The sequence below is a fragment of the Antechinus flavipes genome, chromosome 3 (genome assembly GCF_016432865.1).
Source record: "Antechinus flavipes isolate AdamAnt ecotype Samford, QLD, Australia chromosome 3, AdamAnt_v2, whole genome shotgun sequence".
NCBI lineage: Eukaryota > Metazoa > Chordata > Mammalia > Dasyuromorphia > Dasyuridae > Antechinus > Antechinus flavipes.
This window is the reverse complement of record NC_067400.1, coordinates 26807084-26824195: the sequence shown is the minus strand read 5'-3', so window position 1 is coordinate 26824195 and position 17112 is coordinate 26807084. Positions and strand designations below refer to the sequence as shown.

At 36.0% G+C, this 17112-nt stretch overlaps 1 protein-coding gene across 1 annotated transcript in view; it reads right to left on the bottom strand.

Moving 5' to 3' along the window:
* Positions 1–17112, bottom strand: part of LOC127552853 (multiple epidermal growth factor-like domains protein 6) — a 91075-nt gene that overhangs the window by 14964 nt on the left and 58999 nt on the right. Inside the window, exons 3-4 of the mRNA XM_051983135.1 lie at positions 10727–10855; positions 1118–1246 (exon numbers count right to left, since the gene is read on the bottom strand). Of these exons, the coding sequence (XP_051839095.1) occupies positions 1118–1246; positions 10727–10817 (220 nt within the window). The 5' untranslated portion in view covers positions 10818–10855. The remainder of the gene's footprint in view (positions 1–1117; positions 1247–10726; positions 10856–17112) is intronic.

Below are 17112 nucleotides of genomic sequence, written 5' to 3'. Positions count from 1 at the left end.
AAAATGACTTAGTCACTCAAAGTCATTCTTATAACAATATTGCTGTTACCAATAACAATGTTCTCTTGGTTCTGCTCATATGATTCAGAGACAAAACTCATATTCAAGTTGAGAACAGATAAACTTCTAATGAACTTCTCTGTTGAATGACTTTCAACTTCCTGGTACCAGATTTATACCTGATTATACAATAAGATGACACAGTAGAAAGAGTATAAGAATGAGTAGGGGAAAGGGTGGTCTGGACAAGTCTGGACATGCAAACTTCCATTCTCTGTCTCCATTTCTTGCTTTTTTAAATGGGTATAATAGCATGTATTTCACAGTGTTGTTGTGAGGGGAACTGTGATATAACTGCTATATTTATGGTAGATATGCTATCTGATATCCTATAGCTAATAAAGCAATGGATTTTGAGTCAGGAAAATCTGGATTCCAATCTTGCCTCAGAAACACACTAGCCATATGATGCTGGGCAAACACCAAATCTTTCTCAACATTAATTTCTTCATCTATAATATGACAGGATTGGACTCAAGGGCCTAGAAAGTCCTTTTTACTTCTGAATTCATGACCATATTACCAAAAGAAGATCACTGGAATAATTTCAGATTATTTGCAAATTTTATTTTTAATTTAAAAAATTAAAATTAAAAAATATTTTAATAGATTTTATTTTTCAAAATACATATAAAGATAGTTTTCAACATTCATCTTTGCAAAACCTTGTGTTCCAAATTTTTCTCTCTCTCTATCCCCTTTCCCCCTTCATAAGGACATATTTGTTATGCTGCCCAAGAAAAATCAGATCAAAAGGGAAATAAAAAACATGAGAAAGGAAAAAACAAAAATAAAGAAAAGGTGAAAAACGTATGCTTTGATCCACATTCTGTCTCCATAGTTTTTTCCTCTGAATATGGATAGCACTTTCCATATAAGTTTATTGTAATTGCTTTGAAACACCTCATTGTTGAAAAAAATATTTACAAGATTTAAAATAATACATGGATACCATCTATTGTTATCAAAGTCATGATTTTTGTATGACATTTTTTATGGCTACCGCATGATCTAGAATAGATCCTGCTAATTAGCTAAGGGACAGAATAAAACTTACCCTCTTCACAGTAATTGCCTGTCCAGCCAAGTCCACAGGTACAATTTCCATCGATAGGATTACAAATCCCACCATTTTTGCAGGCACAGGTTAGCTGACATTTATGGCCATATTTTGCCTGGGGACAAACTGTAACCATATTTTAAAAATTAATATAGTAGAGGAAAATATTACATTGAAACATTTCTCAGCAAGTTAGATGGAGAAATGGTACATGATAATGTCATGGCATGAAGAAATGCTTATGGATTTTCTGAAGTTAAGCACACAGAATCAATTCTGAGGTAGAGATAGCAACAACAAACCAATCACCAAGCATTTATTAAGCACCCTGTGCCAGACACTGTGCTACATTATGGGGATACAAAGAAATGTAAAAAATAATCTGTCTTCAAGAAGTTCATAAGTAAATGGGGTCACAACATGTAAGTAGCTATTTAGGATCTATTTTTAAAAAGTGCTTTCTTTGCAACATACCTGAGGAGCAGATAGTAAAAATATGATTATTCCCATTTGACAGATGAGGAAATTGAGTCTTGGAGAGTTTAATATACTAGCCTTGGTTCTATGTAGTAAAAATTGGTGATAAGATTTAAATCTATAACAAGATTATTCTTCTGAGAAGCTCAGAACTCTTTAAAAATACACCATACCACTAAGTAGATGATATCATATTTATGTTCCTTCCTGATTGGGAAATTTATGATCTTCCTATAATAATGATAAAGATTAAAATAAAAAGAGGGAACTATATAGGATGTGATGGATCCAAGTCGATTTGGCTTCCAAGAGCTGATTGTTAAATTTTTAGTGGGAGTGTAGCAGCTCAGAAATTGACAACTACTATAAATTAGAGCTTAATTTATTGTTTTGTTGCTTGCCAATACTTAAGAAAGTGATGAAAAATTTTAATAATGCAGATTAAGCTTTACAGTGTATTGTGTTTTTGTAGAGAACTTACTAACAAACATTTAACAGCACGTCACTGGATCTAGGGGCAAGAGATTGGGTTATTTGGTCAGTCAAAAACATGGCTGAAAGTCTGATATTAACTCTTAATACTGAATTAAACAAGGAAGGCAGACAACTTTCTAACACTGCCAGGTAGTATACTTAATAGATACATGATTTAACCCTCATTACAGCTGTAAGGAATGAGGGTTAAATCATGTTTCCTAACACTTAAAAGGTTGGCTATTTGTGAAACTACAGTGAAATCCCAAATAGATGAAGCTTGGAGTATTTTTGATAAATAGTCCTTTATAATTTTTCTTATAACCATAATCTGAGTACCTGAAAAAATATTAAGTTGTCAAAATAAACAGATTTTGTTGATTTTTCTTTCACAATTCATAGACCACAGATTAGAATGCAGATTTTTTTCTTCTTGACAAGTACATTGGAGTTAGTTTAATCAAGAAAAGTTTTTAGCCTAATTGTGCCCTATGTAGGGCACAACAAACAAAAAATATACAGACTTTATATTCTTTCTCTCTGAAGCTGTTTATTATAGAACAATCTATAAAAATCTGCCTACTCCATACTGAAATCCCTTTGGGTATATGGGATTTAGGATTTGCTGTTAAAGCTTAGCATCAGACCTAGGAGGACCTCAGAAGCCATATGATTTCATCTGAAGAGGAGGAAACAGAAACAAGCAGAGATGAAATTACCTGCCTCTAATCACAGAGATAATATGTGGCAGAGCCACTTTTAAATCCAGGATTAGAACTCAGATCCTCTCATTGGAAGTCCAATGCTCTTAAATTGTTGATTAAATATTCTCTCCATGGTATTTGACTGAGTAGTATCAGCAGCTTGACAAGGGTAAAAGATGGGCTTTTTCATTTAGTTTGGAAAATAATATTCCATGTAAACTATGGATATACCCATTGATTACCCAATAAAACCAATTAATTATAATGGTCACTGGTGATCTGGGCTTCTCTGTTGGAATAAGGACTATACACTGGAGCAGACATACCAATAGACTAGATCAAAGAATAAGAAGTAAACTCTGTGTGTGTGTGTGTGTGTGTGTGTGTGTGTGTGTGTGTGTGTGTGTGTTGTGTTACCCTTTAACCCTATACAAGACTGGCCAGAAGTTTTTGAAGGAAGAACAGTTTAGCCTCAAAATAGAATCCTGCAAATAGGAGCAGTTTAAGGCAATATTGGCACATTAAGAAATCCTGAGCTGAGCCTTTTGGAGAGTAGAGCTATTTTGTTGCCCCAGAGCTGGTTCTGAGTCTTTATGCACCTATCTGCTGCTGCCATGGTTGTTTTGGGAATTAAAAGTGGGGTGGATGAGAGTTTAGCAACCTTTTGGAAGGGCATAGAAAGATTCACTGGAGGGCAATGGGGTATTTTTCTATATCTTATATCCATCTTTCTGGGGAGTCTCAAACAAAGGGTAGTGTTATATATCTGAAGGATGGTATAGATCCTTAACAGGAAGGAAAAGGTAGGAATTACTAGAAAGTGAACGAGAATTGTACTTTAATGCTTATGGTGTCCTGTGAGTCTCTTATGCTCTGTGTGGTAGAATAAAGACAGCCTTGACTCTGATAAATATTATTAGTTCGTGTGCTTGCACTGGGAACCTAAGGACCTTTTGCTCACATCTGTAGAAACCTAAAATCTAAAGTATTATGATGTCCCTAGAGGAGGCCCATGGATTGGAGCCAAATGAACCGAAATATGATGTTCTTAGTCTAAACTCTGAGTAGAGATGTGAATAGAAGGCAATGATTTATGAGAAGCCATCCCACCCCCAATTGAACCTGGTAAATATAAGTCCAGACTATAAGTTCCTGTTGTTTTCATGCAGGATAATGTAACCTGCCTGAGGATAAAGATTGCTTTTTCATAGTCTTTGTAGTTTCCTTATTGGAAGTTCCCCTTTACCGAAGACATAAATGTTTGGATTCAAAGGCAACTAAACATGAATCTGTGCCCCTTGATCTTACCATAGTGTTTAATAAATGTGGATTAGATTGGGTTACATATCAATTACCATTCTCAGAAAGCTGTTAATAAGAAAATGAATAATTAAATGAGTTTATAGTTGACAATCTTCTGAGTCATCTCTTCTTGGTGATTATACCAAGTCCATGATGATGTTTAAATAGAATTTAAATAAATTCTACACATTTTTTAAGATGTCATGGAAAATTATGGCCTTCAAAATCGCACCATCTCCACTGTGTAGTCTCTCTCTATTTAGTTAATATAATGTGTCCACTATTCCTGGTTTTGTCTTTTGAAAGTGCTAGTTTAATTTCCTCGTAAAACACACTGATTACTAAAATGTTAGGATCCAAATGTAGTGATTCAATCACTGTCCGTCATAAATAAGGAAACATTAGAAATCTCTCTTCTGTTTTATGTTTAGTTATTGTCTTCCTTTCAGTTTCACATACAAATGTTCTCGAGATGAACTGTCTTATTTGGGTTTGGGGCTAAGCTTTCTTTCAGATGCATTTTTCTCTTCCTGTGTTGGTGAGGTGATACCATTTTCAATGTTATACTATTCTCCTCTGTAACATTTTGCAAATGAGTTTACATTCTAAAGGAGTGTTGACTTTGGCTTCCATGACAGTGTGCTTGGCAAGGAGTTCTAGTGCTTCCTGGCTGACATGGTTTGGGGGTTCTTTTGGCCTCTTTTGGAGAATGATTATTTAATGTTGATTCAACTTCTCTCAGAAGTGATTACATCAGAGTCAAAGTTCTTTAATTTTACCCATTTTCCATTCTTTAGCATCAATAGTTCATTTAAATGAGTCAGATGGGAGTTGTTGAAATTATACCCAGCTTCTCGCTTTTTATTCTTTCTTTTAATTTATGTTGGATTTTGGTCCTTGCTTTATCTAGTTAATCTGCTGATGACAACTGATTCAAAAATGATGCCCATATGGATGACTAACTGTATTTGACTTAATAAGATATAGTCAACTTTTTTTTCCTCATATATTTTGATGTGATTTTGACAATCATATTGATTATAGGGGTAGGACAAAAAGCTAGTAAATATCAGTAAGAATCAATGAGTGAAAAAGGTAAGGACTTTTGGATTCTTGGGGTGCTTTACACCATAATGAATATTTCTTTTAAGTAAAGCATTGGAATATTTTTGAAGTTTTGTACTGGGCCCTTTAATCTATCTCACTTGGTGATCTCTTTAGCTATCATGAGTTTAATGAAAATTTCTATGGAAATTACTTTAAAATACACACACACACACACACACACACACACACACACACACACACACACAAACACACCACCCATACTTTGTGCAAAGTAATAGAAGGCCAGTGAAGTTTACTGAGTTCAGGGAGGGAGGTTTACATAGGCAAACCTCTATATTAGCAAATTCACATTGGTAATTGAATGAAGGATGTATTGGACTAGGGAGTGAGTTAGGAAAGTAATTTATTGTGGAATGGAAGGTTATTATAATAGATAATAAGGGCCTTACCTGGAGCAGGAGAGAGAAGGAGAGAATGTGGAACTAGAAATGGCAATGTTTTCATACATGGGCTGAAGGAGAGTACAAAGACACAACCTTAAGTGACTGAGAGAAAGGTGGTTGTTTGAGGTAAAATATGAGGAGCTCTATTTTGAGTCTGTAGAGTTTGGGATACCTGTGTCAAATCCATTTTGAGATGTTGCCAAAGTAGTCAGTGCTATTGTATTGTAGAGAGATTGGAAGAAAATAAATGGAAAGATCAACTTACTTCCATGTTCCTTTGCTGTATCATTCAAAGGAACATGCAAACAAAGATTCTCTCCATTGTTTTCAGTCATGAGGGGTGGATTTACTGAAAGATGTGGATAAAAATAACAGGATGAGCTTTTGGAGTGTTTGAAATCAAGCCTGATGAACTTGGTATCTGCTCTTATCTATATGCTTCTATCCACAGAATTGAGCATGGATGCACCCATTTAAAATTTTATAAATAGCACTCAAGCTATTATCTGGTAATTTCCTATTAAATGAAAAGATTTATGATTTTTTGTAATAGGCTCTTCAAAGTATTGTCTCTACTGTCGGATTTGTGTGATGCATTGCTTCATTTTGTAGAATTGCTTTTCCCCACCTCTCCCTTTTTGTTTTTTATTCTTAGTTGCAAGGACTAGCTCTTTGGGAAGAAGAAAATGAGAATATAGTTGCAATTGAAAATGATTTAAAAATAAAATGTATAAATAAAAAGACGTGTGTTTACAAATGAAACAATTGCTTCTGATTATAGAGAATTGGAAACATTTTACATGAATAAAATATTGCAAATAGGGCAAGAAAAATCTTTGTACCAAGTATTTCTGATAAAAAATTGACATCCAAGATAAATAGTTAACTACCAGGAATATATAAGACTAAATGACATTCCCCAATGGAAAAATAATTTTAAAAGATATAAACAACAAGTTCTTAAAAAGTGAATTGCAAGAAATGAATAACTGTATGAAGGGAAGCAAATGATAAAAAAAAAGTTTTTTTATATGCTCAAATATTAATAGGCACAGTTTTTATAGCAGAAAAAACTGGTAACAAAGCAAATATCCATAAATTGTGGGATATTTAAAAAAAAAGTTATGGTAGATGAATTTAGCGGGATATTACTTCGATATAAGAAAGGATGGATGTACATTACATAGACAACTATTGAGAGATTGATTTGATGTAAACTGAAGTGAACAGAAATAGAAAAGTAATAGATGCAATATAACTGGAAAGAATGATAACAGCAAAACAATTGAAACTGAATCCTATGAAATTATAAAGACAAGCCTGGATCCAAAGAAGACATCTATGGAGGCATTTTCTCTCTTTGTCTGTCTCTTCCTCCCTCCCTCCACCACTCTCAGTCTCTGTCTGTCTTTTTAGAAGCAATGGGGAATCTTGCGTGTGAATGCTATAACTAAAATCAGGCTCTTTTAAAAGGCTTATCACAGAATCTGGCACACAGTAGGCGCTTAATAAGTGGTTATTGGTTGATTGTTAGTTTTGATGAGCTGTTTTCTTTCCTTTTCTTGTTCTTTGTTATAAGTGATTGCTCTCTGAAAGAGGGAAGAAAGGTTCAATAGGAAATGTAAGTGATATAAAAAAATACATTTCAAAGATTCAGTAAAAGAATTAAAGTGTGGCTTCAAAAGATCAAATATTTTAACATGCTTTTTTCTCTCCATGAAGAAACCATTATAAATAAGAAAAGTGTATTTACTTTCCTCAGCTTCCAAGCTACCTTTATGTTTAATATTTGTTATTCCTTAGATAGGCAAGGTGACCTTGTATATCTCATTCTCTTGCTTTGCTGACAGCTGGGTCCACTATACCAAAGCAGGCACTGGCACCTTCCAGTCTTTGGGTCACCCTGCCCTGAGCCACCAGAACACAACAGGGCACAATTTCTCCCATAGTGATTTTCAGGACAAACTACAGGAAAAATAACATGAGCAGATTTTTCTCATTAAAACATTCTGGCGGTCAGCGGACAATTTTTTTTCAAACTTTGTAATACAAGGCCCCTTCTTTTAATCAAACAGCCTTCTCTGAGTTGCCTTCAGTTCAGCTTTGAATCTAAAAAAAAGTTGCTTTCAAAAGGAAAAGAAATTGTTCAAAGCTTTGCTTATTTTTTCATCACAATTTGAGTTGACGTTAGGAATTTCCAAGCAAACACGTAGTGTCAAAACACTTTGACTAGAAATCTCTCTTGTAAATCATGGGCCTCAACTGGTCCCAATTTAGATTGAAGCTCACCTTTTTTAAAAAGTGTACTTATTCTTCTTTGGTGCAGAAAGCACAAATTTAAAAGTCAGATCCTAGCTTGACCACTCAGTTCCTATGTGACCTTGAAATGTTCATTTAATCTCCAAGGTTCTCATATTCTTCATCTCTACAGTGAGAGGACTTGAGTAGATGACCTTTGGAGGACTTCCCAGTTTTCATTCTTGACCACAAAATGGTATCCTTAGAAATTCAGCTTATCTGTACAAATACCAGGACAGGGTTTTATTGTAAGCAGGCCTTCACTGATGATACTGAGGAGCAAATAATATGTGTGTAGGAGATATGGGCTCAAGATTATTTTCACTGACTCTTACTTGCAAATTGGTCGATAATATTTTCTTTAATGTTGTGTATTTTCTTGTTCCCAACAAGATTGGTGCCAAGCATGGTGCTTGGTAAATGACTGCTTGCTTGATTGTAAATATAATGCCAGCATATATTAGCCCAAGAGTGACTTTAGCAATGATCTTTGCTGGATAAATGAGGAAAATGAGACCTTTGTCTAAGATCTCACAGATGGTTGATAGAAGAGAGGAACCAGAATTCAACTTCTTTGGTTCAACTTCTCCTAATTTCCTATAAAGTAGGATAGGTCAGTGGTTCAGACATCATCCCCAAATGTATTGTAGGTAATTCAGAAAAAAAAAATGTGTTGATTACTTTCCAATCCATTCCATCAAATTAAAAAAAAATCCAATATTTATTGTTTTATCATCATCATTATTAGTATTATTGTTCTTATTAAGTATAAGATGCTGCGATAGTGCCAGGATACAGACAAAGTACTTGCCCCCAGGCAACTTATATACTAATTGTATCCCAGTAGGATGGTAAATATAATTATTTTTCTTCCCATGTGTTTCTTAGAATGGAGATAAGACAGTCTCTGAATAGAGTCCATATATAGTGCCCAATACATATTAGAAGCTCAAAAATGAATATTTGTTGAAATGAAAATGAATATCTGTTCAATTTAATTCCGCTTATATTTATTTAGTGCTTCCTATGTGGCAGATGTGGGGATTATGAAGGCAAAAAGGTATCATTTCTTTCCTGCAAAGAACTGACGGCCTATCTGAAGGGAATCAATGTATACCCGGAGAAATTAAATATGAAATATGGGATAAAGTCTGTGACTTTGTTAATTTAAGAACTCTTGGTTGAGGAAACTTCCCATGCCAAGTTGGATTGGCACCTTCTTGACAATTTATAATTGAATGAGTTGTCTGGAGTAGAGCAGCACACTCAAATGCTGGCCAAGTCAGATTAAATGTAATTGGAAAACAAAATAAATACAAATACAATAGAACAGGATAATGTTAATATGTGGTTTTCTAAAAAAAATTGAATTTGATTCTACTGGCTAAAGCACTGGAAGGTTAGATGTGTTGTGGAAGATCCCAAACCCTGAAACTGTCTTCCTGGTTCTGAGGTCAGCTCTCTCTCCACCACACCAGACTATTTCTCTGAAGAAAAAAAAATGGGGTTTTATTATTCTATGTGAGGGAGAACGTCTTCAAGTTGGGACATCAGAAAAAAACCCAATGAGAGAAGATGTCACGTGAGTGGAGTATAGAAGGGATGTTGAAATCACAAGAAGAAGAGATGAGGGGACTATTTGAAGCACTGGGTATGTGGGGATGTGTACAGCTTTGTTGTTGGAATACTTTTCAGTCATGTCTGATTCTTTGTGACTCTATTTGGGGTTTCCTTGGCAAAGATATTGGAGTGGTTGGCCATTGCCTTCTACAGTTAATTTTACAGATTAGGAAACTGAGGTGGAGTTAAGTGCCTAGGGTGCCACAGATAGTCGGAGGCTAGATTTGAATTTAAGTCTTTCTGACTTCAGGCCAGTATTCTCTCCACTGCTCCTTCAGTATTTCTAGTGCTCTAATTTTTGCTGGAATAAAGAGTGTGTGAGAAGGCATGAAGTACAATAACACAGTTAAGACAGAGGACAACCAGATCATGAAGAGCTTTGAACCCCAGAGGTGTTGAAATTTTATATTCGGGGCCAGAGAGAGCTGTTCCAGTGTATTGATCAGAGAGTGAAATGACTCTTTTGGGCTCTAGGAATATCATCTTAGTGGTTTTGTGAATGATTCATTGAAGAGGAGAGAAGATTGAGTTAGAGAGACCAATCAGGAAAGGTGAGAAGAGATGAGGCTCTCAATTTGTGTGATGGCTTTGTGAGCAGAGAGATGTGCTGGGGATTAGAATTCATCTGCCTTTGCAACTAGTCTCCTTCGATCTAGTAAGGCATAATTTTCCTTGTCCATTCAAAACCCATGCATATTTTTAGGGAAATTGGATCTGTTTGCCCCTAACCACTCACACTTAAGTCAATGGTTGTTCAGTCATCTCAAGTTGAAGTCTCTGAGTCTTTTGGAACAGTTTTCCTTTGAGCTGGGAAATTGTTTTGGGGGAAGTGGAACTTTAAGATATTGAAAATGAGTTTGAAATTTTGAACCCAGGCAACCCCAGTTGGGTGGGATCTGGGCCAATCCAGTTTCCAATCCTGAGTCTGACCCAGCTCTGTGGGAGTGGGAGGTGCTGGGCCCAGAACTCTCTATTTGGCTGGTTTCCACAGACTCCAGCTTTAAATCAAATTCTGACAAAAGGAATACTCACCCTGAGATTTGGGTCAGTGTGTGTTTGTTTGCACTGCAGTAAATTATCAAATACAATAGCTGGGCCATTGTTTTTTTCTGCTCACTGAAACTCCTAAAGACTCTCATTCAGTACTGGCCTTGGCTAAAGGAGTAAGCTGTCCTGGCAAGATACAGTTAACTCCTCTGGTACCATTTCCAGAGACTTACCCTGACCACAGTCTTTGCCAATGAAGCCAGGGGAGCAGTTGCAGGTGCCAAGCAGGGGGTCACAATGGCCTCCATTCATGCATTTACACATCTTTTGGCAGAAAGGACCATAAGTACTGCCTGGGCACCCTGTTGAAAAAAGAACAAAACCACATGTTACACTATTTCTGGAAGTCAGCCAACGTTTCATTTCATGTTCTTGGGCACTCAGTTACTTAAACATTCAAAGTGATGGCTCAAAGTGATGGTATTTTTGGTCCCGCTCAAGTTATTCCTACTGAGATCTAATTTTTTTTTTTGGTCAGGCAGCTGTCTCAGAAATTCAAGTCACTACTGTGAGTTTTAATTAAGTACCTACTGTGTGCCCAGTTCTGTGATAGATGCTGGAATTGCAAAGATAAAAAAACAAAGCAATGTCTACTCTTGAAACATTTTAAATTCTTTCTATTAGATGTTGGCAGCAGGCTATTCTATTCCATCCTTCAAATCTTTTCCCTCCTCCCTTTCTCCCTGTTAGAATCCCTAGTTTCCTCAGAGCACAGCTTGGGTACTGCCTTCTATACAAGACCTTTCTTGTTTTCTCAGAACATTGCTATATACTGACTTATCTCTCTGTGTATTAATTTCTCCCAGTAAAATGTGAGTTCCTTGAGCACAGGACATGTTTTTGTTGTAAAATTAAATTGAAGGCAAACTACTTCCCCCCTTCTCTATGTTCTGCATTAAAGTACTCCTTGAACACTGTGTTTGGTATCCACTTTGGGTTCTTAAGTCATCTGTGGTAGGGTCTACCATGTTGGAATGCCCTTGGGTATACAAGCAGCGTTGGACTATGTGTTTGCTATCCAGTAAAGACAATAGAAGTAGGCTCATGGACAATTTAGTTGCAAGATAACCACAGCAAGTCCCTAAGTAGGCTAACCAAGGGATTTTTTCCAATGGAAGAGACAATGCTCCCAATGAGACCTCAAATCTCTGAAGCATAGGAGTATGGGAAAGACATAAAGACAGAAGATGTTTGATATTACTCATTTACGCTTTGTGTTCCTGTCAGGCTTAGCTTAGAGCCTCAATCCTAAATTTAATGAAAATAAAACAATTTTGTTTAAAACAACAACAACAATGATGGAAGTCTGGCAAGAAAGATCTCTCATTAAAACCTAGAGCAAAATAGTTGCCTGAGCATTATTTAAGTGCTTACTAATGGTTCAAGGCACCTAGCAGTTGTTGTGACAATGAACTTGGTTGGGATAATCAAGTCTTTCTTGACTCATTACACTTTGTATTCTTGCAATTGTTTGCTTCTGTGCTTGTGAAATTTAGATGTTTCTTTCCATGGACTCTAATTAAATAATGTCGCGACTGGCTATTTAAACTGGCATGCTTAAGCATCGAGGGATGTTCTTCAATGCTGTCGATGGATTACTCTAAGAACTAATATTTTTGCCGCCTCATATTGTTTACAGCTGGATAAAAAATATTACATCTGTAGTTCCCCATAGATTGGAAAGTGGATTCTGAACTGTATGTGATAATCACCTGCATGATGAATGAAATAGATAGAGTAGATGCTACTTTTGGGGGTGAGGAAAATGAGCTTCGGAGAGATCAAGAATCTTAGCCAAGGTCACACAGCTTGTAAGTGATAACAATATAAGTTAATCATGGTTAACAACCAGGGAATGTCTTGGTAGCAGGATGCCATGTAGGAAGAAATTACAACAACTAATGACTGGGGAATTCTCTGAAGTGAAAGGATGCCCTACAGTAAGAAATATAGCCACTCAGGGCGATCATAGGCAGTGAAACATTGCAAGACCAGAGATATCAATGTAGATCAAGGGTATAAATAAAAGGCAGAGGGAGACTGGAGACTGGGCTGGCTATCTATCTAGAGACTGTCCCTCTGAGCTGGAAGGTCATAAAATTGACTTTAAGATGTGTCTGCTTCTGGCCCTTTGATTCTCCCTCTATTTCTCAGTAAGGTAGGAAATTTGGGCGCTATCACAGCTCAGATGATCATACGGGACTAGGTGAATGTGGAAATTTCCCTTTTCTGTGTTTGGTATTCATCCTCATAATGGGCATATTGGATAAGTATGTGTACACCCTGGAGGATCAGTCCATTTGGCATTAGCAAAGAAGGAACTTGTTCTGACTGGAGAAGAATTAGACGCAATGGGTTGGAGTATTTTGCCTATCAGCTAGGATAATGTAGTCATATAATCTGACAAAACCAAAATACTATTAAAAGCACCAGTATAAGAATTAGGTCCAGAATGGTGCTTGTGGTCACTTCTGCTATCTTCATTAAGACCAGTGCAGCAGAAAGACAAGTCAATTAGCCTAATCTGGGACCATGTGCACCAGGTCCACATTATCTGATTTAGTATTCTCACACCTGAGGGTGAGGGTGAGGGTAGTGGGGCAATGTGTTGATCTCCACTCTCCAAGGATGATGTCAAGAAGGAGAAATGAAGTTATTGTTTCAAGATGGTCTTTTGGCAGTAAAATCCAGCTTTCTTTAACTGTACTTCTAGATTTCTTCCCATTATTTCAGTAGGTATCAGAGAGAATGAGGCTGTTGTGTCAGAAACCCCACTTTTGAAGCTTCTTTTTGTGTTCATCCAATGAAGCAGATCCAGTGAGGACATTCACCATGTACCCCCAACACTCTAATTCCTTCTTCTCATCTGTCTACCTGCACTTTTTTCTCACACTTTTCCTCAATTTACTTTTAAAAATTCTAGATACACAGTTTCTATCATGATGCTGACTTCATACAAATTAGGGAGTCATGAAGTAGTGAGATCCCTTCCCAGCAGTTTTATCGATGTTATTGCTAGCCCCTCTGTCTCTGTAGCTCCACCGTTTCCCTATCCCAATGTGTTTTGAGAGTTCCATTCCTGGACTAATATATAGGGATGAGTCATGACCTTCCATTGAATAAAAGAGCATCTACCAAATGATCAGACATCATTAGGGAGCACATCAGCCATTTATCACTGCCACAATCTACTTTTCTGCCCTTATCACTATGACTCCCCTTTATATAGTTCTATGTTATAGCCCTATGTTCCAGACTCATCAGATGGATGAACATTATCCAAATATACATCATATTTTATCTCCTTTTGTTCGTATCATATTCTCAGCTGGAAAAATGTCTTTAGGTTCTATCTGTTCAACTATTACTTATCCTTCAAGATTTGACTAAAAACATCTTTTTTTTTTTTTTTTTTTTTGGCTGAAGGCACTGTACACATATTGTGCCCAACTCTCTGCCTTCTATTCTTTGGCTATAGATCATCATTATAGCACAGTACTCTCGCAGTATTCTGTAGCTTCCAGGGTCTAAGCACAATTCAGAAATGTTTTTTCTTTACTTTTGCCACCTCAAATGATCCCATCCTGAAAATCTGGAAAAATGTCTCCGTGCTTTTTGTTTGTGCTGTTCAGTTGTTTTTCAATCAAATCTTCTAATTGGAGATTCCATTTGTTGTTTTCTTGGCAGAGATACTGGAGAGATTTGCCATTGTTTCTCCTGCTCATTTTATTGATGAGGAAACTGAGGCAAACTAAGATAGATGACTTGTTCCAGGGTCATACAGCTAGTTCCAGATTAGAACTCATGAAGATGAATCTTCCTGAATTTCAGATTTGGCATTCTATTCACTGTACCAACAGATACTTCTCCAATATTTGGCGACTGACTTCTCTCTTGTGAGTACAAAGTTCGTATTATAGAAATATTATTTTAAGGGAGAAACAAAGGCTTGACTGAATAAGAATTAATATTCCAGATCTCTAATCTTCTTTAATATTCTGTTAGATTTATAGAGATTCACAGATAGCATCAATTAAAAAGTTATTAATATGAAATATAGGGAATTATAATGTCTCCATCCTTTAGAGATAAAATTATACTTTGCTTGAACAGGTCAGCATTAATCCTCAGTTTATCACTAAGCAGTTGTTAAAAAAATGTTATGCAGCTATTTTTGGTCACAAACAAATGTGAACATCATGTAAGATATAAAGATGTAAAGATGACAGACTCTTGTCAGGTGTTTTCTTTACCCTTTGCTCTCTGCTATTCAAAGTGAGTACAATTTCATTCTCTCTTCTTTTCCTTCTCTCTTTCCCTTCCCTCTTTTCTCTTCCTCTCTCCTCTCTTTTCCTCTTCTCAAATGCAATTCTAATTCCTTTCTCTTTGCTTTCTAGTACTGTCTCCCCTTCAACTTCTGAAAATTACGGAGAAAGAAAACTCCCAAGGCACAATTCTATAACTGAAAGACAATTTTTTTATCTACAACTATTGGATTATTTTGTGTCATAAAAAATCAACAACCAAATCACTTCCCAAGCAGCTTCCCATTTCCTACCTCCATATGACATCAGTACTCCCTTATAGCTTACCCTTGGTCTATAACTTCCTCTAGTTCTCCTCAATAGCTTTCTGATTTTCTTTTCTATCTTAAGTTTCAAAATGGTGGAGCATTCTTTTCCTGTAATTTGAAAGTGCTTCCCTGGATCCCAATCTGTGTTGATATTCTTCTTCTTTTGCAGTGATATCTTCTCTTATGATTTAGTTGCAAAGATAGTGACTTCTCCTTCCCCTCCTCCTCCTCTTCTTTCTACTCCTTTTCCTCTTCCTCTTCATTCTTTTTCTTCTCCTCCCCTTTTCCTCTTCCTCCTTGTTCTCTTTCTCCTCCTCTTTCTTTTCCTCTTCCTCCTCATTTTTTCTCCTCCTCCCCTTGTTCATTCTCCTCTTCTTCCTCCTCTTCCTCCTCCACCTCTTTCTTCTCCTCTTCCTTTTCCTCCTCCTTCTTTTTCTCCTTAATTAAATAAGTATTTGTTAATATTTGTTGACTGCCAGGCAGTATTCTAAGTATTGGGAATATAAAGACAAAAATCAGTCCCTATCATCAATAACATATTTTACCTAGGGGTGGGGTAATGTGGGAGATATGAGCACAGCTAGTAAATATAGAACATACATAATAAAATACTGGGTGATTTGGGATGGGATGGGATTATAAAATAAGGAAAGGCCTTGTATAGTAATTGAGCTGAGTCTTTAAGTCAACTTGAGATATGAAGAGACAGAGGTGTGGAGGGAGAACATTCCAAGTTTAAAGTCATGGAGACAAGAGATAGACTGTCCTAATGGAATCAAATAGACCAATTTAGCTACAATGTAGACAAGACAGCAAAGCATTCTATCCTAATTTAATGACCTAATGTTATGGATAAAGAAATGAAATTCCCAAAAGATGAAGGGGAATTTTTCCAAGGTCACACAGCTTATAAACAGGAGATAACAATATTTAACCCCAACACACTTTCCCAATCTGTTCAGAGTATAGCTAAAATTGGTTCAAATAGAAATACAATAGTCAATGATGGCAGACATCTCTGTGTACAGGTCAAGATCCATTCCACCAGCAGGACACACATGATTTGTTTGTGATCAAAAATAACTGCATAACATTTTTAACAACTGCTTATTGATAAACTGAGGGTTAATGCTGACCTATTCAAGCAAAGGGCAATTTCAGCTCTAAAGGATGGAGACATTATCTATAATTGCCCATATCTCATGTTAATAACTTTTTAATTGATACTATCTGTGAATCTCTCTATATCTAACATAATATTAAAGAAGATAAAATTCCACTGGACTCATGATTCTTCTCTGGTGTGATTATATTTACACTTTCCCAGACCATCTGCAAGTTATAGAATCATAGGATTAGAGATTTAGATCTAAAAGGGAAATTAGAAGATATCAAATCCAACTCCTCTTAATCCACGATTCTTTAAATTATCTAAATGATATCTTTGTCTAATTTAGTTCTGAAGCAAGATGATAAAATTTTCCAATATAACTTTATTTTCAAAGGGGTTATGAAGCATTTATTTTTACTGGAATATATTATTATTAATTCTTAATTAAGTTATTAAGAAGTATCAATCATTTCCTAATGCTTCTATATATATGTGTTTATGTGTGCATACACATACATAATATATATGTATAATTTATACATATATACATATTATATGTGTGTATTCTTCCTTTTTAGCAGAAAAAAACCCATTTAAACAAAACCTGACCCATCATCCATAATTCAGTGTATGTCACATTTCAAATCCATAGCCCATCACTCTCTAAGGAGAGCAATAGGGTCCATTATAAATTCTCTGGAACCATGGTAGCACATAACATTTTTTTCCATACACATGTATATGAATATGCACATATGTATTCATATGTAAAGCAAATAAACTTTTAAAGCCACAAACATAATGAGATTTTGCAATTAAGACTCTAAACTCTATAAAGCTAACCTCCTCTTTGAAAGGCGGCCAGATGGTGCAGT